This window comes from Taudactylus pleione, unplaced genomic scaffold (assembly GCF_031769625.1).
Source record: "Taudactylus pleione unplaced genomic scaffold, aTauple2 ptg000216l, whole genome shotgun sequence".
NCBI classification, from domain to species: domain Eukaryota; kingdom Metazoa; phylum Chordata; class Amphibia; order Anura; family Myobatrachidae; genus Taudactylus; species Taudactylus pleione.
The window spans coordinates 11,349,312-11,375,880 of record NW_028284618.1 but is presented as its reverse complement, the minus strand read 5'-3'; the positions used below and the strand labels follow the sequence as shown (position 1 = coordinate 11,375,880).

At 46.7% G+C, this 26,569-nt stretch overlaps 1 protein-coding gene across 1 annotated transcript in view; it reads left to right on the top strand.

Annotated features, from left to right (window-relative positions):
• LOC148517493 (uncharacterized) overlaps nt 1–26,569 on the top strand; it is a 715,840-nt gene that overhangs the window by 522,732 nt on the left and 166,539 nt on the right. Inside the window, exon 9 of the mRNA XM_088478666.1 lies at nt 24,028–24,081. Within this exon, the coding sequence (XP_088334792.1) occupies nt 24,028–24,081 (54 nt within the window). The remainder of the gene's footprint in view (nt 1–24,027; nt 24,082–26,569) is intronic.

The window sequence follows — 26,569 nt, the reverse complement described above, 5'->3', positions numbered from 1 at the left end:
CTGCTTTGAGGATGCAGGTGCGGCTACAGCCCACACAATTCACAAAGACAGAAAACAAAAGAAGAATTTTTTATTTTTTGTGGAGCACACTTTGAGGGCTACACCACCCTTTAACAGACAGATGCACACTTGTCTCTGCTGCTTTGAGGATGCAGGTGCGGCTACTGTGCATTCATTTCACACACAAACAGAAAAAAAGAAGGTTATTTTATTTTGGTTGGAGCACACTTTGGGGGTTACACCACCCTTTAACAGACAGACGCACGCTTGTCACTGCTGCTTTGAGGATGCAGGTGCGGCTACAGCCCACACAATTCACAAAGACAGAAAAAAAAAGAATTTTTTATTTTTTTGGAGTGCACTTTGGGGTTACAGCACCCTTTAACGGACAAGCCATCCGGCCCTTTACATATGACACAGGCACATGCTTGGCGCTGCTCCTTTGTTGATGCACGTGCAGCCACAGTGCACACAATTCACAAACACAGAAAATAATTCCTCCACCATTCTGTCAGTGGTGACAGTATCATATGCAGTGCCAGTAGATATGTCAGAAATTTACATTGTTGGCACGTCCTTCAGTCCGGACCAGATGTCCAAACCGGCCCTTGACTTATGACACAGGCGCATGCTTGGCGTTGCTGCTGTGTTGATGCACGTGCGGCTACTGCGCATACATTTCGCACACAAACACGGAAAAAAAAGAATTGTTTATTTTTTGTGGACTGCACTTTGGGGGTTACACCACCCTTTAACAGACTTATGGGACACAGGCGCACGCTTGGCGCTGCTCCTTTGTTGATGCACGTGCAGCCACACTGCACACAATTCACAAACACAGAAAATATTTTTTTATTTTGTTTGGAGTGCACTTTGGGGCTTACACCACCCTTTAACAGACGAGCCAGCCGGCCCTTTACTTATGACACAGGCGCACACTTGGCGCTACTTTGTTGATGCACGTGCGGCCACAGTGCACACAATTCACAAACACAGAAAATATTTTTTTATTTTGTTTGGAGTGCACTTTGGGGGTTACAGCACCCTTTAACGGACAAGCCAGCCGGCCCTTTACTTATGGGACACAGGCGCACGCTTGGCGCTGCTCCTTTGTTGATGCACATACAGCCACAGTGCACACAGGGCTTGATTCAGAGCTGAACGCTCTGACCAGAGCGCTCACTCTGAATCAGGGCCCTCCTCCATGAAAATGGAGCGGCCTCCTGGCCGCTCGCATAGCTGTGGGTGACCACCCACAGCATATGCGAGCGGCCAAAAAGATGGTCGCGATGGTCTTGACCATCGCAACCATCGGACTTGCGACGGAGACCCTGCGGTAGGGTCTCCCTGCCACAAGCCCTGGAGTGATTTTGGCTCTATCAGAGCCAAAATCACTCCCACTGACATCATTAGTGATGTCAGTGGGGCCGGCTTCAGACGGTAGGCGTTCCCATGGGAATGCCTCCGTCTGGCAGGCACGCCCCCGGCACGCCCACCTAAGGGGGTGTGCTGTCAATCAACATCGACAGCACGCCCCCTTTGGTGCGAGACCCGGAGCGATGGAAAGCCCATCGCTCCCCGGGTCTCACGCATGCGCACGACGGAGCTCCCTCCATTGTGCGCATGCGCAGTGGGGAACATTGACCCGCTTGCGAGCGTACTGCCGCTCGCGAGCGGGTCTGAATGATACCCACAATTCACAAACAGAAAATTATTTTTTATTTTGTTTGGAGTGCACTTTGGGGGTTACAGCACCCTTTAACGGTCAAGGCAGCCGGCCCTTTACTTATGACACAGGCGCACACTTGGCATTACTTTGTTGATGCACAAGCGGCTACTGCGCACACAATTCACAAAAACAGAATTTTTTTTTTTTTTGGAGTGCACTTTCCGGGAGCACCCCTGATGCACTGATCACCCCCTGGACAACACTACAGCACCCCTCTAGGTCTACAGCCTTTATGGGACACTGCACAACACAGTCCAGCCAGCCCCTATAGACTTTAAAGTGGACACAACCCCTATGGACAACTGACTGCACAACACAGCCCAGCCAGCCCCTATGACAGCAGCACAACACAGCCCAGCCAGCCCCTATGGACAACAGCAGCACAACACAGCCCAGTCAGCCCCTATGGACTGAGTGGTCACAGCCCCTATGGACAACAGCAGCACAACACAGCTCAGCCAGCCCTGGCTCCCACCCTCCCTCTTCACTGTCCACAGCCGGAGTGAGAAATGGTGCCAACGCTGGGACCTTTTATAGAATCCAAAACCCGCGAGATCTGGAAGGCGGGACGATGACGTTTTGCCTCGATTTCAGTTCCGAGTCAGGCGGGAAAAGTCGAGCCTGACTCGGATCGGGGGGGTTTGGATTTCAGAAATCCGAACCCGCTCATCCCTAATGAATACATGTAAAGGTAAACACAGTACTAATTGCATTACTGCCCTTTTTGGAATCAAAAACCCATGCTAACACATACACATACTATGAGTACAGCAATAGAGAGAAACACACAGCAAATCCAAATTTATTGTAAAGTAATTGTAACTTCACAAAAAACATCCCAAGTAGCCAACCCTCCGGCATGTGTCCTTGTTGAAACCTCTCCCACAGGGCTGACTGGCGCAGGATATAGGCATCATGGCAAGACTCTGGGTAACCTGCAACCACACTGAGAATCTTGAGATTAGCATCACAGACCACGTGCACACTGAGGAAGTGGTAGCCATGTCTATTCACATAGGCATACCCCCTCAAGTGCTCAGGACCAGTGCAAGGTTTCCGGTCGCCCTAGGCAACATTTCACCATCCGCCCCTGCTCCCTCCAATTCATAATATGCCACGCATCAGTCACCCCAGTTAAATAACATGCTACACAGCGGTGTCCCAAATTCATAATATACTATATAGAATATTACACACAGCAGAGCACCAAAATCATAATGTACCTCATAACACTGCTGTCAATTCATAATATACCACACATCTGTGCTACAAATTCATTATATGCCACTCAGCCATGAATTATGCCATTCATTTTGTTTGTGTGGACTCAGCAGCACCCTCTAGTGACTGGCGCCCTTAGGCGGCTGCCTAAGGTTGCCTAATGGTAGCACCGGTCCTGCAAGTGCGGTGACCTGATCCCAATGTGGGTGCAGTCTATGGCTCCCAGCACATTAGGCAATGTTGAGAGCCGATAGAAAGCTACATTAAGGTCCTGCCACTCGGACTCACAACATGGGAATGAGATATATGTTCGCCACAACTTCTTCAGGGCAGATAACACTTGGGATAAATGCCTAGAGAAAGTGACTTGTGTAATACACAGCACTCTAGCGCTCACTGACTGAAATGAGCCAGTGGCCAAAAAATGTAGGGAACACATTAATTTATGCAGCCCAGGCACTGCATAGCTGCTACCAGCCAAAGGCTCCAAATCATCTCTCACCTGCTCACATAGGGTCATGAGGTTTGTGAGGTTCAATCAAAATAACTGAACCACCTCATGATCTGAGAGTGAGTCCAGGTCCATACTTTGTCGATATCCTCGCCTGGCACGAAGCAGAATAGGGACCTGGATCTGGTGATGCTCCTGCACCCTCCTCCTGCACAGCTCCTCCATAGAAAGCAGCCCACAAGCATACAGCTCCAATGAAGACTGTACAAACTCCATTTCTCCAACCCTCACAGATGCAGTGGCTGTAGGCGTGGTTTATCTAGGCTTGTGATGATGATTTATGGACTTCACATGGGTTAATTAGCCGTTTTTTTTTTTTTTGGAGGGGAAATGTCATTAAACGCGCTTATCTGAACCTGGTCTAAAGTTCTGGTGAAATTTAGTCAAGTTTGGGTTGCAATTTTGAAAATCGCAACCATTTGGACAGTAGTAAGTTTAGAATGGGAAAACATCTGGATGCGATTTGGCAATTTGCGATTTGGGGAAAAATGCGAAATTGCACCTTCTCAAACTATTACATTTGCGATTAGCCAAAACATGCGAAATTACTGTCAAACTCGCTAAAAAAAAATCAAAATCGCGACCTATTACATTTGGCCCATGGGTTCCGGCAGCTGCTTTTCCTTTGTCAGCTGCTGAAGCTCCTTAAAGAGATGTGATGGGTCATTAAAACCACTTCATGTATGACAATATGACACCCTTCAGTAGTTCAGCTGTTCCTAGGCAACAGGGCCGCCATCAGGGGGGGACTGCCGGTACTATAGTCCCGGGCCCCGGCAGAGAGGGGGCCCGGCCGGCAGCAGAGTGCATAAGGACTAGCGGTATTTTGAAGTTGGTGCCAGCAGCGAGTTAGCTGGTGAACCGGAAGCCAATCAGGAGCGCCCGCAGCGGCGGCTCCTGATTGGCTGCCAGTTTGCGAGTTTTATTGGCTCGCGTCTGGCACCAAATCGAAATGCCGCTAGTCCTTTTGCACTCTGCTGCTGGCCGGGCCCCCTCTCTGTCTGGGACTTGGGGTGAGTGTAAGCAGCAACGAGGAGCAGCAGCAGCATCATGGCAACCACCTGCCTGTGAGGAGAGGCTGGCCGGAAGAGAGCAGCTGAGGGAAGGGGGAGCAGCAGCGGCGGGGAAGAGGCTATCTACAGCCGACACCCATGCCATATGAAGTTAAGAGAAAGTGCCCTCTCGGGCAGGAGAGGCGGCGGGGGATCCCACTTCCCATCCAGTTATTCCTGCTACAGATACCAGGTACCGAGACTCCCATTGTCACACCTTCACTTTGTTCTCAATCTCTCAACCTGCACCCTCACCCTTCACCCTGTACCCTCAGCCTGCACCCTTCACCCTGTACTCTCACCCTTCACCCTCAGCCTGCACTCTCACCCTGTACCCTCAGCCTGCACTCTCACCCTGCACCCTCACCCTGTACCCTCAGGCTGCACTCTCACCCTTCACCCTCAGCCTGCACTCTCACCCTGCACCCTTCACCCTCAGTCTGCACTCTCACCCTGTACCCTTCACCCTGCACCCTCAGCCTGCACTCTCACCCTGCACTCTCACCCTGTACCCTTCACCCTCACCCTGCACCCTCAGCCTGCACTCTCACCCTTCACCCTCAGCCTGCACTCTCACCCTGTACCCTTCACCCTCACACTGCACCCTCAGCCTGCACCCTCACCCTTCACCCTCAGCCTGCACCCTCACCCTTCACCCTCAGCCTGCACTCTCACCCTTCACCCTCACCCTGCACTCGCACCCTCACCCTGCACCCTCACCCTTCACCCTCAGCCTGCACTCTCACCCTGTACCCTCAGCCTGGACTCTCACCCTGCACCCTCACCCTTCACCCTCACCCTGTACCCTCAGCCTGCACTCTCACCCTTCACCCTGTACTCTCACCCTTCACCCTCAGCCTGCACTCTCACCCTGCACTCTCACCCTGCACCCTGAACCCTGCACCCTTCACCCTGCACCCTCAGCCTGCACTCTCACCCTGCACCCTCAGCCTGCACTCTCACCCTGCACCCTCACCCTGCACTCTCACCCTGCACCCTCACCCTTCACCCTCAGCCTGCACTCTCACCCTTTACCCTTCACCCTCACCCTGCACTCTCAGCCTGCACTCTCACCCTGTACCCTCACCCTGCACCCTTCACCCTGCACCCTTCACCCTGCACCCTGCACTCTCACCCTGTACCTGCACCCTCACCCTCAGCCTGCACTCTCACCCTTTACCCTTCACCCTCACCCTGCACTCTCAGCCTGCACTCTCACCCTGTACCCTCACCCTTCACCCTCACCCTGTACCCTCAGCCTGCACTCTCACCCTGTACCCTCAGCCTGGACTCTCACCCTTCACCTTCAGCCTGCACCCTCAGCCTGCACCCTCAGCCTGCACCCTTCACCCTGCACCCTTCTCCCTGCACTGTCACCCTGCACTCTCACCCTGCACTCTCATCCTCACCTTACCTTAGCTCCACCCACATTCACAGCAACACCCACCTCTGACAAACTGTCCCCCCACCCGCCCAAAGTAAGGGGCCCTGTCTGTTTTGACAGTCTGGGGCCCCACAATTTCTGATGGCAGCCCTGCTAGGCAACAGTGCCCTAAGCAACAGCTGGGTTTGACTAAAGGTAGCGCTGGCCCAGGATTTATCTCTGTCTACCTTCCATGTACAGGATGTGGAGACTGAGCCATGCTCTCTCATCGTTTGACAGGTAGTGAGGAAAAACCGACTATTGCCAGGAAGGCAGCTGAAGTGCATACGTATAGTACCTCCCAACTGTCCTGATTGGGCTATGTCCCGCATCACTATCAGCACAGTTTTGTCCCATGAGTCAGTCCTTAGCAAATTATATAGAACGCCAATTATCAGTAGAGTATTAATAATAATATTAATACTCTACTGATAATTGGTGTTCTGTAGTTTTCTGCTATGCCCTGGGAACACCATTGTGAGCAGTAAAGGAGTTTACGGATAGTTAAACGGTACATTTGGATGCCGCCTGTCCTTCCCAACTAAAAACAAACTTCACAAAATGTACATATCGCCGTGATCCTACCGAGCCACGTCTACAATCTGGCCAACCACATCCACAAATTATGGGCCTGATTCAGGCCTGCTCGCGAGCGCTGAGCGCTCGCAAGCGGGTCGATGTTGCCCAAGTGCGCATGCGCACAACGGAGGCGGCTCTGTCGTGCTCATGCGCGAGACCCGAATAACGACGGCCAAGCCGTCGTTATGGGTCTCGCACCAAAGGGGGCATGCTGTCGATGGTGATTGACAGCACGCCCTCTTTGGTGGGTGTGCCGGGGGTGTGGCTGCCCAGGCGGAGGCGTTCCCATACCGTCTGGGGCTGGCCCCACTGACATCACTAGTGATGTCAGTGGGAGTGCTTTTGGCTCTGATAGAGCCAAAAGCACTCCAGGGCTTGCGGCAATGAGACCCTACCACAAGGGTCTCGTCGCAAGCCCGATGGTCGCGATGGTCTTGACCATCACGACCATCATTTTGGCCGCTCGCTATAGCTGTGGGTGGTCACCCACAGCTATGCGAGCGGCCAGGAGGCCGTTCCAAAAAGGAGGAGGGACGGCCCTGATTCAGAGCGAGCGCTCTGTCAGAGCGTCCGGCTCTGAATCAGGGCCTATGTCCCTGTTTCTGTAGACCATACCCGTATTCTTCTCCGGGTCGCTGGGGCGACCCCAGTGCTGCACATTTGTACCCTGCCACCCGGCCTAGCCCGCCACTGCTTCTCCCCGTATCAGAACTGTCCCACCAAACCCTGAGGTGTTTCCATCCCCAAGCATGATGACCATCTGTTATATACAATTATACTACCTTCTGCCTGCCCACTGTATGCAGCTTTATTTTGTACAGCATGAAGAATAACTACATATACTGATATACACCAAAGCACGAATGAAGCATGTGTATGTCAGACTAACGGTACAACCTGGCAGATTTTGGCATGGGGACAATTAGCCGCTGTCTGTCTGTGATGGAGTGGGCTTCTAGTGACAAGTGTCACCTCTTTCCCTTAGCCGCAAATAAACGCACTATAGCCCTACAGTATAAGAGGACGGTACTGTGCAGTAGTATGGATAACGTAGGGTTAAAATACTGCAGTCCATAAAATGGAAAGTTAAAATGACCGGAAAATGATTAGTATGTTAGAGCCACTCCAGGGTTGCATCCCTTTTGTACATCAGACCGGTGGCAGGTCATTGTCAAGTGTTGGTATAGTTCCTGTAAGTCAGAGTCTGGCAGCTGTTTCCTTCACATATTATTCATATTATTCTCATTTAATTCAGTATTCACTCTATTGTGCATCTAAATATGTCTTTCCTATTTGTCATAATCCACAGTGTTCGCTGCTGTATACTAATGACCCCGTTCAGTACAGTATCCCTCTCTCAGCTACAGTAGCGCACAGCTCACTTGATCTCTGGAGTAGACAAACGCTTGTCATTAATCCGCCACCTCCGAACCACTCCAATCCAATCTTTCTGTTAGTGTATGCAGTAGGGAAACTCTTGCAGTTAGATCATAAAAGTAATTCTTGTTTTCTCTCCCCTCCCTATACACACACACAATGTATCACCGCCCTCCACCTTTTCACTGCCGCATTTTTTAATTCTTATTTAAGTATAATAGCACTACATTTATCCTGTACATTTCAGGCGAGCTACAGTGTAAAAGATGTAGAGTATTTCTCTTTTGAATATGTTCAACCTTCAAATAGCGCTGTGGGAAATATTTTGACATAGAGTAAGTAAAATATCACGTGAGATTTTTACAAACGAATAAACAATTTGAGATAAAACAAAGTCAGCAAGAGGAAGTTGTCTTGTTCCCAGGAGGACTTCAGAAACACGTTATTATGTGCTTAATGTGTTATTACGGCATTATTACGGTCTTAATGCCTATTAAATGCTCTTTGGCGTTGATAGCCTAAAAACTTAATGTCAATACGGTAAACTAACTAAGCATGGTTTAACTCGCTTTGTTGATTTCTAAGTTGCCAGCAGCATTAATGGTTGGCAGAATACAGTTGCGTTCTACTGGAACGCTTTTTAAGTGCATCATTTAGGCTGCAGGGAAGAGTTGCGTTAATGAACGCTTTGCTAATGGAAATACAAGATATAAGGCTTTGTCTATGCATTCATCAAACATGGTTTTACAATGCCGCCATGTGCAAGCTGATGCTGTGCTCATTGCCTGATACAGTGTCTCTCACTGTGGTAATAGAAGTCTGATTGAGGAATTATGATTGGTCACAGGTGCTATATATAATGTGGCCTGTTATTCCTCTGACCTCAGATTGTTTTATGATCACTCTATCTGCTGTTCCCATGACCTGTATTGTTTATTAACTACTCTATCTTACCTCCAGCCCTGAACATTGCTCGAGTACAATTTTTCTATTTCGCTGCCTGCCCTGACCACGGTCTTGTTTTGTTGTCTCTAAACTCTGCTTTTTCTGACCATCTTTTTGTTTTACTGTGTACAGTACTCTTTTATAGTAATATATTCCTTTCTGACGCATGGGGAGTTGTTCTTAATATTCGCTTTATTTTTAAGGTGCCACAAAGCTTCTGCAGCTCCGTACAAGAAATTAATATATTGACAGTGTAACTTGACATAAGTACAATTTAGGGTTGCATAAAATTAGATTTAAAAAAAAAATAAAAAATCAAAAACGGATTTATTTGATTTAAATACGATTTTTTATGAATTTTTTTTTTAAATAAACGTTTAAAAATGTAAAATGTTTACTAATAAAATGATTAATAAAAAATCCTATTTAATTCCCAAAAAATCTGATTTAAATCAAATAAATCTGTTTTTTGATTATTATTTTTTTTTTATAATTCAATTTTATGCAACCCATAGTGTAAACTGACATATGTAGGAAACACACACAACAATAAAATGACAGACTAGGTAGGACAAGGACATGGGATGAGGGTAGGGCAACCCACTATCTTGTAGGGCAAGTGGTTGTACATCACAGGGAGTGGAGGCAAATGGGAAGGGTGAATGTATAGTGTAGGGCCGGCTCTAAGGGTGTTCGGTGCGGTCAAACAGGGGCGCCACCCATAGATGGCGCACCCCTTCCCAACATCCAGATTTCAGCGGGACAGTACTGACCCGCTGTTCCACCCATGGGGCGAAGTGGTGAAATCTGGAGGTTGGGGACCCCCACTGCCGCAGCTGTGCTGTGGTGCCGGACCCCCGGAGTGTGAATGGATGCAGCACGGGAGAGGGCTGGGGGAAGCCCAGCCAGTGACGAAGGGCTGGGCTTTACCCCCAGCCTGAGGTTATTTGAAGGCGTGCCATGCAGGCACGCCTCCAAATAACATCACGTAGGGGGCATGGCCTATAGTAATGAGGCCACACCCCCAATTTCGGGTGTGATAGCAGGGTACCGGGCCGGCACAGGGTGCTCAGACCCCTGGAGCCGGCCCTGGTATAGTGTCAGACTTGGAGACCAAAGAGAAGGAGCACAGGTGGAATAGATGGTGCTAAAGGAGAACAAAAGGAAGTGGGTCCTGACTATGAGAGTTTACATATTAAGGCGATGGTGTGAACTGGGTTCAGGGGCATAGAGGTAAGTGGTTATTATTAGGAGGGCTGATTACTTTAATGAAATTATGTGTTTGCTCATTTGAAGTTAGTAAGAATGGTAGAAAATCTGACTTGCCAAGGGAGTGAGTTCCAGAGGAGGTGGAGAGGGCAGGAGAAGTCTTGGGGGCATATTAATCATAATCCTATTTTACGCCTAAATTCACAATTTGAAGATGTACGTTTTCACGTGAATTTAGCAAACGGCTTGTCTCGGGAGAAGGGCTCCGATAAGAGCTGGAAGCAGAGTGATAGTTCGTGTCCTCTGTGCACACTGCGCATGCGCGACTATAGATCGGCGCATGCATTAGTGGATGTTAATGGAGAGGGACCTCTATACAGTAGCCCATGGGCTAACATCAGATCGTGTTAGCTATCAGACCAAGCTTGGTGAATCCGACTGTGTAGCAGCCCCTCGGAAATGGAGGGGCCACGCCAGATATCGGAGGTAGCTGCTGCCATCCCTTCATGTTAGATCCAGGTATTCTTAATATCCCCCCTTAATATTTTTGGATACCCCACCAAAAATGGGTATTTTCGGGGGATATTTTGCAAGTAGTGTTTAATACATGTATGCCCCTTGGAGAAGAGGTAACCAGAGTGGAGGTTGGTTGGCAATCAGTGGAAATCGGAGGGGGCGTTTCGTATAGATAGGAGGATCTGAAGGAGTGATTAAGGGCTTTATATGCGAGTGTAAGGAGCTTGGTCTGGGGTCTAAGCGGGATGAGGAACCAGTGAAGATGGTTGCAGAGGAGGGAGGAAGATGCCATGCATCAATAATCACACCACCAGTCATTATTATCAACAACTTGCATTTTAATATAATTTAAAAAAATAATGACAGGGCTGCCCTATGCATGAGCCTAGTTTGCCTCTATGATGAGTACAACCTGGATATCTCCCTTGTTCTCTTATTCCTGCTCTCTAACAACACCTTGCCCGGGCAGGATGGGGGTAATCAGGGGTGTAACTAGAACTTTGTGGGGCCCATAGCAAAATTTTTAAGCCCCCCCCCCTCCCAACTCAGATCTCACACAGAGTATATCCATATATTTACATGTATATATCTGTATATATGTTTCTATACACGTATATATGCAGTAATATTGCAGCAGTAACAATAACAGGCCTATATATCAGTTTGGATTGCATCCTGGACCTTCTTCCTCCTGGTTACCTCGTTGCCTGCAGCTCTCAGCAGAGGCCATATCGTTATCTGACTACTAACATTTTGTGGGGGTTAGGAGGAGAAGCCACCTCTGGCGCTGACACTACCAACGCTGAAGCAGGAAAGCAGGCACACTCACTCTCTCAGAGGCTCTGCTGATGGGAGAGGCGGCCTTCCCTACCCACAACTCCGCGGTGCATGGTTGGCCCTTACGTCAGACGCTCAGGCTCCGCCCCCGGTACCTCCGGACAAGTGTAGAATGTACAATCATTGAAATTCCCTTTTGAGCGCTGGCCTTACAGCATTCCCCATCAATATTGAATTGTCCAGCTGATGCTGAAGATGGTCTCCAGCATCATGCACCCTGCTCTGAGATGTTCTTACATTTTGATTCCCAGAAACCCCATCACATTGAAATCACCACTGATCTGTGCATTAAAAGGAGGAAAATGTCCTGCTACTAAACAGGTAGCTTCATCGTGGGGAGCTTGACCCCCCCCCTTTTCTGACTACAGTGACCTCTCAATGGGTACTATTTACTAAGCAGTGTTAGGAGACAAAGTGAAATGAGATAAGGTTCCAGCCAATCAGCTCCCAACTGTCATTTTTCAAACACAGCCTGTCAGATGGCAGTTAGGAGCTGATTGGCTGGTACCTTATCACTTTTCACTCTGTCTCCTAACACTGCTTAGTAAATAGACCCCTATGTTTGCTACAGTCCCCATTGGTTTGCTAATGATAGGTCTTCACAGTTCAGCAAGAAGACTTTCATTATTAAAGTGGTTTTTTTACCCAAGAATACTGTATTTAATAAAGTATGAGATTTGGTGATTTAACAATATTATCCGTATAAAGGGTTACGATGCATAACTGGACCATCAACCCCTCCTATTACATGAGTCATATAAGTGGAGAAACCAAACTATTTTCTTTTCTTTCTTCATTATTTCCATTTCACTAAATTTCAACATGGTAAATGTTTCTGTCCAACCGCAGGTACCTTTCAGCTCCTTCGTCTGCCAAGTTTAGTCTGACAAATGGCAAACGGTTGTAATTAATTTTGTCATCTTTTCATGGACCAAAGGGTGACTACAGTTACTATAGATCGTAATTGTCATCAATGTCACATAAAATGCACTATTATTAAGTTCAGGCTGAATTTTATTGCTGTGGATGGTCATAAATTGAATGGTCGGTCATTTAAATTACCGAGCAGAAAGCATTTTTTTTTTGCCTTTCTTTAAAACTACTTTGTGAGACAATGTATTTGACTTTAGACCTCCTGAAACTAATTACGTTCCTCTCGACAGATGCTGGAGAGGTTGTAACCTAGAAGTAACGCTTTTTTGACAGTCTTATCATAATAAAAGAGTTTAAATCTTTCTAAACTCATTAGCTTGCGATTCTTGTTGCACATCTTAATTTGTATGTTTTTGTTCGGGTTACGTTCCCACGGCATAATTGGCTTGTTGTGACACATGTCATGTCATTTTTGGGACAGCACTTTGCATTGAATATGAATGTTAGCTTCATATCCAAAGGGGAAAAAAAAACAAAAACATTTTTGCACATTGTGTTTTTTAAGATGTTCCTTAGTGTTGCACTAGTATGAATAGTCTTACTTTGGTCACATGATCACTTGTGACTGTCATCACATGTTCTTAAGATGATAATACTTCCCAATATATTAGATCCAGGATTTGGGGAAAAGTAGCAACGTCACAATGAAGTTGTGCCTTGCGATCATGAAATACTATGATGCCCCTTAGACAACTTGCCTCCTTTTCCTTCCCTGGCCCCCTGCCTGAAGGGTGGGCCTTCAGGCAGTGGGCCCACCAGGGGTTTCCCCTGTACCCCTGTGGGCCAGTCCGACACTGTATTTAGACCCTTGGAAGGGCTTTAATGAAGACCACCTTAAAACACCTATACATTGCCACATGTGGCACTTGCTTACTGCTGCTTTTGTGGTGAACCTTCCCACCACAGGACAGATATATTCGCAAGGATTGGTCACAGCCCTTCGAATTGTGACTGTCCTGTCTAAATGAGGACAGTTGGGAAGGATTAAAGATTTCAACATATGTGTTACTGTAGTTATGATAATTACCATAAGTATCGAATCTCATTACAGTTACACGAAGGCACCTTTGTCATTTTCATTTGGGACTTATAAGTCATTTAACAATGAAAGATTGAAAATAAACCTGACCTCGCTTTCATGATGTCGGACGATTTTCTGTTTTTTTCTTTAAGTCGGCCAAAATAGGCATCATCGTGCCGTGTATATCCAGCCTGACAGCCGTCCTATCCAACTGAAACCTTAGCAACACAGATTAGATGCAGGAAGGGTAATATAGTTGGCTTGTGATGCAGTTGCATAAATAGCCTTGTCATCATATATGACCTTTCAGACCAGTTGGCAAACCAATTAGATATGTGGCAGCTTTGGCCATCATTTTTATACTATCGGAAATAGAAATCCAAAACAGCTGAAAAACACAAGTAGAGGCCAAACACCTGTACAAAGTTGGTTTTAAAGGAACAACTTTTTATATGATTCTTATAAACCCATGGGCATATTTAGACAGTGTCGGATTGGGGCATGAAAGGCCCATCGGGGGAATGCAGTGATAGGGGCCCATACTTATGGGTGTGGCCAACAGAGGCTTGGCTAACCATTAGAGAGAGCATGCTCTGGGCCCCTTTAAAAAAATAAATATATACAGTATATATATTAAATACTGCTGGTGCATGCTAGATAATGTACCAGATTAATAACAACAATGTACCATAATCCTGCAGTAAAATTCTACTCCAACCCCCAGTATCACTTATTTTTAGTAAAGCAGATCGCATTTCCCATTATTGTAATGGGAAATGTGATCTGTGTGCAAGTTACTAAAAATAAATTGTAAAAAAATACCGGGGGAAGCCCTGTGATAATAACGCCACCTGGAGGTGGCGTTATCCAGGGTCTCCCCCGGTTACCGGGCTCCCACTCTGCTCTAACGGAGAGAGCAGAGGCGGGAGCCGGTACCAGTAATCAGCTATGTGGTCTAAGTAGACCGCAAGCTGATTGCTGTAAAAAAAAGAAAAAAAAAATTAAACATTTTTTTTTTTACTTACCTGAATCCAGGGACCGGTGATCGGGCCTCCGGTGATGGCTCCTCTCCGGTCAGCTGGTCTCCCACAGTGCACTGGGACCCGGTCATCAGGTGATCGGGCCCCAGTGCAGTATGGGAGATCACCTGATCGGGAAGCCCGGAGAAGACCACCGGAGGCCAGGAGGATGCAGGTAAGTGTAATGAAGGGAGGGGGGGTCGCGGGGGGGGGGGGGGTCCGCGGGGGTCCGCGATCGTGGGGGGCGGGGCTTAGTAGCGGTGGGGGGGTAGTAGCGGTGGTCGGTCGGCGCATGCGCGGGCTCTTAGTCGCGGTATTTTTTCCGAAAATAGACTAGAGTGCGGATGGGATCCGCAGGGACAGAGCTTTATCGCAAGCTCTGTCCCTGTAAGGGATTTATAGTAAATCCCTGTGATATTACCTGAATTCGCAATGCGAATTCACTCGGTAATATCACACTACAATCCGCATTCAATATGCGGATTGTAGTAAATAGAGCCTTTAATGAGCTAGAATCACTTCTGTACAGTTAGTGCCAACGGTAAGGTGTTTATTTCTGTTTATTTTGTTTGTTTGCCTAATAAAACTACCGGAAACCAGTTGCACCAGACTAGAGGACTTTGTGTGATTTCTCAGCTGCTGCGCAGTGCCATCTACCCCAGGAGATGGTACCAGTTCCCCGACCTTGCTACACTATAGATACGTATATATTTTTAGAGAATCTATATATTATTCTCTTATCATTTCTGCATCCCCCCTATCCACGAATCTGACTGTGCTAAGTTCAGAGTGTATGCATAGTCCACACTCACATACTAAATAATTCAGCTTTGTCTACACACTGGTTCTAATTGAAGGTTAGGTTCTCAAACATTGTGCACTGTAGGCAAAGCGGCTTTGTTAAAAAAAAAAAAAAAATTATGAAATTAGAAATTATATTAGAAATAAACAAGAATGAGAAAAACGAGAACGTCCTGCAATACTGACACATTCAGAAGAACTTTTAAATGTCAGCTTTTTTCCACAATTTTTTGTAATATACAGGATGCAGAATTATATAATCTGACATTTATTGATAATGTATAGTTACTTTTATGAGTAGCAAAGTCTCATTGCTTGAAGAAATGTATATTCTCTTGATGTCTTATAGTGTAGGCTGAGCAAGGTTTTACTTCACACTGAGGGGGTCATTCAGACCCACTCGCAAGCGGCAGTACGCTCGCAAGTGGGTCGATGTTCCCCACTGCGCATGCGCATGTCGGAGGGAGCTCCGTCGTGCGCATGCGTGAGACCCGGACTGCGACAGCCAAGCTGTCGCTCCGGGTCTCGCACCAAAGGGGCCGTGTTGTCGATGTTGATTGACAGCACGCCCCCTTAGGTGGGCGTGCCTGCCAGACGGAGGCGTTCCCATGGGAACGCCTACCGTCTGAAGCCGGCCCCACTGACATCACTAGTGATGTCAGTGGGAGTGATTTTGGCTCTGATAGAGCCAAAATCACTCCAGGGCTTGTGGCAGGGAGACCCTACCGCAGGGTCTCCGTCGCAAGTCCGATGGTCGCGATGGTCAAGACCATCGCGACCATCTTTTTGGACGCTCGTATATGCTGTGGGTGGTGACCCACAGCTATACGAGCGTCCAGGAGGACGCTCCATTTTAATGGAGGAGGGCCCTGATTCAGAGCGAGCGCTCTGGTCAGAGCGTCCGGCTCTGAATCAGGCCCAGAGTTAGGTCCAGATTTATTCAATAGTGCTATTATTATGGTGGACCAGGTCTGTTGGGTTGAATGGAGCTCACAGCAACAGTCACATAGATACTGGGCTTCAGGCCTTACAAACTGAAGCCAGATTCGTTTTGTTGGTCCCTCGGGCAGAGCCGGCGCAATGCAGTCCACCGGGTAAGCACTGCAGGGGGCGTCAGACTCGAGAGGCGACATTCTCGCTGCTTGCTTTCTAAGCGTCTTTACAGCTGCGCTGCTGCGTCTGTGACAAGCAGGCTGCAGCAGTGTCATGGGTGGGCGCTGGCCTGGCTGGGCGAAACTAAGGGGAGATCCGGACTCCGTATCACCCATTAGCCAGATCGTCGATACGCAGGGGCGTATCTACAATGGGTGCAGGGTGTGCGGTGCACACGGGCTCCTGAATCCAGGGGGGACCCGTACCGCACACCCTGCACCCATACTTACCTCTCCGAAGTCCTGCATTGGGTCTCCCAGCGCTGTTCAAACGCCGGAAAATTACTTTGGCGGCCATTTTTCCGGCGTTTTGCGCATGCGCTGTGAGGAGATCTCCGAGAAAATGGCGGCCGCACAATAGACCCTGGGCACACTTTAGTGCCACCGGTGTGAGAGGAGGGGGCCCAGTGACGGGTGATGCACAGGCCTCCTCCTCTCTAAAGACGCCCCTACCGATCCGCCTGTATTTAAATGTAATTTATGTCTGCGGCTGCCCGGCCAGGGACTGACTTCACTGCCTGCCATTGCTCTCCCCTGAGCGGGAGGAGCTAGTTCGTTCCCGTGTCTTGTTAAATTGTTATAAGCAGCACCACTGCCAGCAATAACATGTAAACCGGCAGTTTACATGGGTGACATACGCGATGATGTCACTCCGCACGCGCACATCTACTCTCTCTGTGTGCGAAGAAGAGGAGCAATGGAGGAGCTGCCTCAGCTGCGCACCGTAGCGTCAGGAGTGAGAGAGAGGGCGCAAATTTATAGTTTGCAGAGGGGCGCCAAACTCCCTAGCACCGGCCCTGCCCATACAGTATGTAAAGAAGAAAAACTATAGTTAATTCTAACAACTCCACCTCCTATCATTTGGTTATCAACACAGAGGATGAGCTTCTTTACTGTGGCTCTATAGTAGTGCTTGGGTCATCTCCCCCTCAAACTTATCCAGTCATTACCCACCTTTGTTGTGATGGTAAACAGCTGGTGAGCAGCGTCAGCGTGTCAGGCTCACAGCGAGGGAAGGGGGAATCCGTCATCAAGAATAGAATAGAGGCTCATCCTACATGGAATGAAATAAAACTGCTTGGCGCTAACTAAAAATAAAGCAAGATCAATCTCTTAACTAATCTGCACCCAGCAGAAAACAAAGTTCATGATCTTTACTCCTTATTATTAGATCCATCATAACTGACAATAGCACAGACAGGGCAATGTGGGAACCCATAAAAATTTAGATGTCTTAAAGGGATTAATTTACCACTAACCTACTAGAATGAGTGAAAGAGAATTAAGCATATTACAATGAAACAGGTCTGTCATATAGTCCCCATATACAGTATCTGCAAGCCCTGGGAGCACCCCCCACCCCCTGTCAGAATTGTTGCCCCACTCCTACTGCATGTTACTTTTGCAGGCAGACGGTGGGAGTGGCACAGCCAAGCGCCACAATCCCAGTGTAACACTGACATAAAAATACACTGGATGAGTGAAATGATTTCACTTTTCAATGTTTTTGGCACACTCTAACCATTAGTGCCCTAGGAAACTGCTTAGATTAAACTAATGATAGCTTCCGGCAGAGCCGTAACTAGAGTTTTTGGTGCCCTGTGTCAGAGAGAGCATTGGCACCACCCCCTTCCCAATTTTTAACTAGGGACATAAGATGGTGCTCCTGAAAAAAGGCCATGGCCTCATGTGTTAGTAAGAACACAACATATAAAGAGCATAGAAAGAGATAGGGGAGGGAGGGACAATCACCATCCAGAAAGGAAGTTGCTTGGCGTACACCAGCCTTATAAAGCCCACATATAGCCGCTCCCAATATATCACACATGGTCAGAAACCAACCAACCAAACAAACCTCCCAAACTAATCTAACTAGCAACAGTTGACCAAAATTCTAGCCAATTACAAAAAACTAAGGACTCTTATATAGCCTTACGCTTATTCCGCTTGCGTCTCATCTAAAACAGGATGACTGAAGGGGGCTACAAATAAGGAACAGTGGGCCTGATTCAGACACGCTCGCGAGCGCTGAGCGCTCGCAAGCGGGTCGATGTTGCCCAAGTGCGCATGCGCACGAGGGAGCCGGCTCCGTCGTGCGCATGCGCGAGACCCGAATAACGGCGGCCAAGCCGTCATTATGGGTCTCGCAGCAAAGGGGGCGTGCTGTCGATGGTGATTGACAGCACGCCCCCTTTGGTGGGCATGCCGGGGGCGTGGCTGCCCAGACGGAGGCGTTCCCATGGGAACGCCTACCGTCTGGGGCCGGCCCCACTGACATCACTAGTGATGTCAGTGGGAGTGCTCTTGGCTCTGATAGAGCCAAAAGCACTCCAGGGCTTGCGGAAGCGAGACCCTACCGCAAGGGTCTCGTCGCAAGCCCGATAGTCGCGATGGTCTTGACCATCGCGACCATCATTTTGGCCGCTCGCTATAGCTGTGGGTGGTCACCCACAGCTATGTGAGCGGCCGGGAGGCCGCTCCAAAAGGTAGGAGGGACGGCCCTGATTCAGAGCGAGCGCTCTGTCAGAGCGTCTGGCTCTGAATCAGGGCCAGTGCGTGTGTGTGTGTGGTAGGGGGGAAATTAATCTGGTGCAATATTATACCAACGGTTCCTATAGAGGGTAGTGATAAAACATGACTGGTTTTTGGACCATAGGTGAGAATCCCTCCCCTTACCTAGGAGGCAGGGTATGAAAGCTAAAATATGCTGCAAGTGGGTTACGTAGAGCCAGTTTTCCTTTAGACGGGAAACCCAGTGAAATCTATATAACAACAGGTTTTTTTGTTCCTATTAAGTTGTCATTACAATGAAGCTAAATGTTGAGGACAAGGTGAGGCAGCTTATGTCTTGTGCAGGGCTTCCTGATCTGTAACGCCACACCAAACTCTCTGAAAATATTTTTGAAAGGTTTACAAATTAGACTTTATGTAGTGCTACCCTGACTGTTCTGTAAGATACTGGCTGGTGTCAGCACCTGCAGAAATAAACCTGTTTTCTTTCCAGCACGGATCATACAAACTTTCACTCTGTTTTTTTTTTTTTTTTCAATTCCCAACCCTTAATCCTAGTTGGGTCATATATCTATCAATCCTGTTGTAAAACTTCTGGCTTGGCCAACCAATGTCATACAGTATGTAGAGCATTAATGCACCACCTCTGTGCATCGCATGGAAAGTAAAAGTTACTGAGGTTGGCAATTACTTGAAAATCAATAATTCTTCTGAGATGATCAATAGGTTTACAGAGGAAACTCATGATGCGCGAGCGGGGGGTCGGCGGCGATTCCTTTTGTAGTATTTGACTTCATGTATGAAAAATTGTCTTCTCACAGTAATAGGGAACTTCCTCCATAAAATTAGAAGAAAAAAAAACTTGCTGTCATTTAAATACTCTTTAACAAATGGGCAATCAGCCAGTCGCTTGTACAGTATATAACTGTGTAATGTTAACTGAATAATTTCAAAAAGTATAGTTACTGTTATTTGCTTTACAGGATGTCATTTTTAATACATGATTATGCCCTGCCACATGTGCAGTGCCCAAGGTTTTTTTCGTTTTTATATTTTTTTGAAAGACATCAACTTACTACTTTAATATTTTTAATCTTTTTGATTGTTCTTACTTGTAACCCATGCTTTGTGGCCATCAGTTCTAATCCAACCAGGGCACTGCCTGCAGATGGCATGCTTTCCCTGTGATTTCTTGGCCTCCAAGGGCTCCGGTATCTTCCCAAAGTCCAAAAACATAGTGGTAGCTTAATTTCAGTCTATGACGTATTTTCTTGCATGTTTGACCTCTCTCCTGAGAGATCCAGCAAGGGACAAGTATGCGACCATGGGCCTGCCCCCCAGATGCTCATTAGTGTGATGTGCTGTACCAGGAGATGAGGCCACAATGATGCCACTTGTATCAAAGCCCCCACCTTGCCACTTCAGAAGAATGTGAACCAGTTTGCCTACACTGCCAGGGGTCTGGGAGTACTTCCTGAAACTTGGGACTCGCAGTGGTAACTTAATAATATGGAACTTTTTTGTTTGATTTACTCATCTCTTTAACTTTTTTTATAAACAGATTTTCTATTTCTTTTTTAGCGTAGTCATTTTATGAATTTATAAAAGATCGTTTTCCTTCTAGTCTTATGATGTAACTCCATGTGATGCATTGGTAGTACATCTGCATAGTAAGTCTTAGTAAATCAGCACAATTAACTTCAACTCTGATGTGTAATATACATTTGTAAAGTGTAAGCAGTGAGGTGCACTGTGTTCAGCTGTGTTTTAGCCGCCGGCTAATGTTCTCTAAGTGGTTTTTGAAGTCCATTAGCAGGTAAAGATTTACATTAAGAATCACTATCGGCCTTGATTGCAGACTTGATACGTTTTTTCCACCAACCTAAACACTGCATTTTCCAGTAAAAATGTTAAGTCTTGTTTTAACATTTCCATTTAACAAACCACGACCATGTATTATTTCCCAGACGGAAACTGCGTATGGAAAGTTAATGCATGATGAAAACAAGACCAAATGATGGTAGAAATAAACAACCTTAGGGCCGCACACATCCCTTCGTATGTTCACGTGTGCGCCCTAGGGGTCCTTTTTGTTTCCTTTTTCTTTTTTTTTTTGTATATGTAGCTTGTAACACTTGTTTGAAATGCCTTCTAATGTTGTTATTAGAGATAGTTGTTCTTCTTTGATAAAAGATGTTGTTTAACTCAATACTGTGATTAAGGGTAAAATGAGGCCCTTTTGAAGGTTATAAGGCCGTCCGTGTGTCTCCTGAAGTGTATAAGATTGCCTGTTACCTCTTAGGTTGTCTCTACCTTTCCCGCTGATCTCTACCCTTCTATCCGTTCCTGCGTCACCAGCTCCCGATCAGCCCTCTCCTATGGGATGACCCAACGCTCTAAATCATTCAAGTCATTGACTTTCAACTGGCCAAGGTCCCTTATCAGCCACCCTCCTCCCTTTCTATTGGCAGCACCTCCACCTCTGTTCCCTTATGCTTTCTTGTAAGTCTAATCCTTGACACTTCCCTCTCTTTCACACCCCACATGTAGTCCCTCTCCCAATCTTACCGCTTCCACCTTTGTAATATTTCCAAACTCAGGGGCTTCCTCACCCTGAAAAAAACCATACAAAAATCATCACGGGGCTGTGACCGCTTTAAAGTGAGTGTGACCACGCCCTGGTCTCAGTGTTTACCATAAAAACTTATTTTTTATGCCCCTCAAAGTGGAGGCACCTATCAACACTGTTTGTGGCAATGGAATACAGCCCAACTCATGGGATCATGGGGGCAGCAGGAGAGTCTCCTGAAATCTGTACTATCCTGACGAAATTGGAATGGTTAGGAGATATGTTAGTGCTTTAAATCTGCTTGACCAGTAACCATTAAGTTATCAATGACAGGGCAGCTTTTTGGTACGATTGTCTTGAACCCCCAAAACTCCTTGTTCTATACCTTACTGGTAATGATTGTATATGTAAGTATGTAGGTGTTTATACAGCAACATTTGGTACAGGAGGTTTTGGTCGCATCGTTCAGAAAGCCGTCTAATGGATAGCCGGCAAGGACCAGCGATGCGCGTGCACGCTGGGTCCTTGCCGACGCCGACTATCTGTGGAACATGCCCGTCAACCTGACGACGATCGTCAGGTTCGGCATGTTCTCAGATAGGAGGTCGGTCTCCTGCGCTGAATGACGTTCAGTGAACACCGTTCAGTGCGGGCACCACACCTAGGCGACCTGAAGGACTGAACGCTAGTCGTTCAGTTTTTCAGGTCGCCTAATGGATAGGCCCCTGTAGATTTGCTATCTTTCTGTCTTTTTTGAGGCCATGGTGCTATCTTGTGCATGGTGTATGTTCTCCCTGTCTTCAGTAGGCATAAATTAGCCCAGCTGTAAGAGCGTGGGCTTGTGTTACGGAAAATATATGATCCACTTGGGCCCGGTATAATGAAGATATGGAATCGGTATGTAATACCGACAGTCGGGATGTCTCCTGTCAAAATACCGACAGCGCAATCTCAATGGTCGGTATCCCGACAGGGGTTGGGTAAGTATAAGATAGTATAAGATCCCGGCATCTGGATTAAGATAGGCGTCAGTATCTTAAGTCCTGTGTCAGACTTCCCCCGTCAGGATTTAGACCAGCGGCATCCCTGCCGCCGGTCTACTAACTAGATTCCTGAAGGTACAACACTGCAAAACATTCTGCCACACTATCAATAAAAAGGCTAATTATAAAATGATAATACAGGGACGGACAAAATACACACACGTATTGACAGGGAATTGGAGTCATTTAGGAAGCAGCATCTACCCCCAAAGGATTACAGTCTAATTTAATGTCTAAGCTTATAAAACAGAACCTGCAAAACTATTTTAAGTTTAGGAACGTCTGGTTTTCTCTTTTTATTCTAACATACTAGAAAAAAAAAAAAAAAAAATACACGTATATAACAGCAGGAAAGCCATTTCCACAATGCTTAGCATGCATATATATGGAAAATAAATTCCTGGTGGATTTATTAATGTAAAATGACATACCGTCTTTGAAATGCATGGTACCCACATCACTAATAGCTCATCTCTGCAACGGCTTTATACTGTCAAGATTAGCTCTTCATAGTTCACATAAATTAATGATGTCTTGGGGAATTGCCTTCAAAAGAAGCAATTAATGTTTGCATACAGTCATTGTTAATTTATATATTGGCATTAAAAAGGATATGGACAGAATTCATCATCTTTTTTTTTTTCCTCCTGTTTTATCTACTGACAGATTTCCTGCCGGCTCTGGATATTAAACTACCACTATATCATAAAGTTGGCATAGTTTGGAATTGTAAATACAGTATTAACAGAGAAAAGGGGATACAAATATAATGGATTGGCCAGTGCTATTGCCTGTTGTTTTTGTAGACATCATAAAAATAACTATTTGTGGCTTTGTTGTTAATAATATATATCAGTCTGTTAAATTCTATATAAAAACCTAAGTACAGTACCAACTACTATTTCATAACTCCCAATATTTTCACTGTCCATATTGGGGCATGGCTGCAGCACACTAAAGGCCTGTCTACATCGTGGTAATCATGGTCACAGACCCCCTTGGGTGAGTCTAGGATGCCTTGATCTACCGTAGGATTGTCCATCAACAGCTCTACCATCGATGTTTTTCTGTCACACAGCAAAGGCACGTGCGCACACCTTGCCTGCCATCCAACTCTGCTGCCAATGTATGCCATCTGTGGTTCCCAATCAATGGCTTAACTAGTCACCATCGCTATAGAACCATTAATGGCAACCACCTTTGCCGCCTTCTAAAACACTATTAAATTGGGGTACCTGTCTTCCCTATATGCAGCACCCGCTCACCATAGTAAATGAAGAGACAGCCTTTGTACAATACAGCCGTTACTTTGCTACAATTTAATGCTTTTGCTTTATAATAAATATTTTACATTATGTTACTGATTTCAGTGCTTTTACTTGTCTCCTTCGGAATCTGTAGTTGCCATTTTGTATCTCTTTGTTTACTACAGTGAGGGTGACTCCCTCATACAACCACATTGAGTCTGAAGAAGGTTTAACTCTCCAGCACCTGGCTTCTTCCTTGTTATTTGAGTATAATACCATTCTTTATGACCCATAGTCTTTTCAGGGACTAATGACTGGTCCTTTGTGTTTCAGCTGGCTACCGAAATCCTGGAAGGCCTTTTAGAAGAAGACGATGAAGTAATACAGGTATGTTCAATAACAAGTCCACCCAGAGCCGGCCATGGTGCCCCAGGCAAAATTTTGGCTGGTGCCCCTAGCAGATAATCCCACCAGCAAATATATTATATGTAGAGACCTGTATGACGTGGCTGTCGCAGGGCCAGCCAAGCTTAATTTTTTTTGGTAAGCTGAAAAAGATTTTGGTACCCCTTAATGAATAAGCCCTTATATTTATATGTTCAGATCACATTTTGGCATGCATAGCCAATATAAATAGTTGTGCAGTTAGTAATAATCTTGTTCTAGGTGGAATAGTAATATAAATTTGGACTCCTTTTTCAAAAGTGTTCCATTACCATACAGAATCCTTAGTAATAAAATACAATGGCCCCCAACAGGAAAAAATAAAACACATTAGCCCACATAGGAAAAAAATAACCAAACACAGTGGACCAATAGGAAAAAAAAACACATTTGCCCCAATATGAAAAACAAACAAATACATAGACACCCACAGAAAAAAAATACATTCTCACAGACAAGAACAAAAAATAAAAAACAGTACTTACACATACAGGCAATAGAGACATTACATATAGAGACACACAGAAGATGGAGGCTCTGGCCGATTAAACTGTGGTTGTATACATGGTGGGTGAAATGGTTGGTGAGTGAATGTGTGAGACAGTGGCTGAGTAGAGGTGGTAAGCAAAAAGCTCTTTGGACATATACCCCTGTCTAGACTATCAATTACATAAAGCTGAACACCTTCTCTCACATGCCCACCCCTTCAATTGAATGTTGCACCTTGCCACCAGATTTTCCCTCAAAATTCTTTCTGACCCACATGGCCCCAGGTTCCCCCTGACATGCCCCCTCTGCAGCCAGGTATTTATCACCTATATGCCCTAAATACCCCCAGCATCTGCCACCCTCCAGAAGTGTGTTTCTATCATGCCCCCCTCTGCCCTAAATGTCACTTTGTGCCCCAAAATAACCACAGCATCTGCTCCACATATGCTCCCTGTGCCACATATACCCCCAGCATCTTTGGCAGAATCAAGGGGGGGATGCCGCATTCAACCCTGGCCGGCGCCGGGAACCCGATGCTCCTTCTCAGTGCAGATCAGAGATGTGTCCCCAGCGGGACACATCTCCATACAGTACAATGCTGCTGTTGTTGGGATCATATACTCGATATACAAATACATATATATATATACACACACACATACATATATATATATACTCACAAACTATATATATATATTGTGATAGGATCACTGGTAAAGTGGTCTGTGGCAGGTACATTTGTCCCAGATTCCTGTCTTTTGTGTTTTAACCCCCCAGGAGAAAGTCTGCAGTGTAGCAGGCTTGAGTTTCGGCTGTTTGAAAAGCCGGTTTGGGACCTGGGGGATGTGGGGGAGAGGAGAGGGAGGGCTCCACCCACGGCCACTCCAGGTTTTGGTTCTCGCAGCCTGGTAACAGGCTTGTTAGTTTTCCACCTGAGAGTGGCCAATATAAGCCTAGTGTGTTTAGGGCTGAGTGTCTCACCTGGGAGAGCAGACAGGGAGTTTGCTCAGAGACACTTGAAAACCTATCTGTAAGTGTTGTGCTGTGCCTTTGTTGCTGGTGAGGGCATTAGGCCCTGCCAGGTTCTGGTAGTGAGGGAACTACCTGTGAAGTTAGTGCCCCGACAGGGCTAGGATTTATGTTTATGTTTTCTTTATGTTATTTCTGACATTGTACAATAAAGACTGGCGCCGACCAGCTTGTACTCGCATCCAGACTGGTGTGCTGCTTCCCTGCTGCTGTGTGTGTGTGTAAGGAAGGAGTCTCCTACCCAGGAGAGGGACCTCCTAATCTGACTGTGTCACAATATGGTGGAGAATGCGGGCACCCACACACACTGAAGTTGCAGCGAGAGGAAAACTTTCCGTTTAAACATTAAAGGGACAGACACCCAATTTGTGAGTGTGGAAATAACACGGTGTCCTTGGAGTCCCATAGAGGAGGTGTCAGCCAATGCTCAGAGAGGCAAGGTTCAGCTTCCAACCTACACCCCAGGACAAAATGGAGGACATTATTAAGGCCTTGCTCCAAGCTACAGCAGCTCAGCAGGAGACAAACAAACTTCAGCAGGAATCTACCAGGGCTCAGCAGGAATCCACCAGGGTGCAACTGTTGGCCTTGGAGACAGCACAGAGGCAACAACAGGTCGCCATCAAGGAAACCTGCCAGGCAATAAAAGAGGTGGTACAGCACCTGGTCGCCCGGCCCAGAGATGTTACTACTGGTCCTCCCACCCCCACTCACTCCATACGAGCCAGTCACTTCCTCCAAAAGATGACTTCGGGCGATGATGTGGAGGCCTATCTCACCGCATTTGAAAGAACGGCCGAAAGGGAGAGTTGGTCCAAGGAGCAGTGGGCAAGTCTGGTGGCACCTTTTTTGTCTGGGGAGCCACAAAAAGCATATTTCGACTTATGCCTGGCTGATGCCAAGGACTATAAAA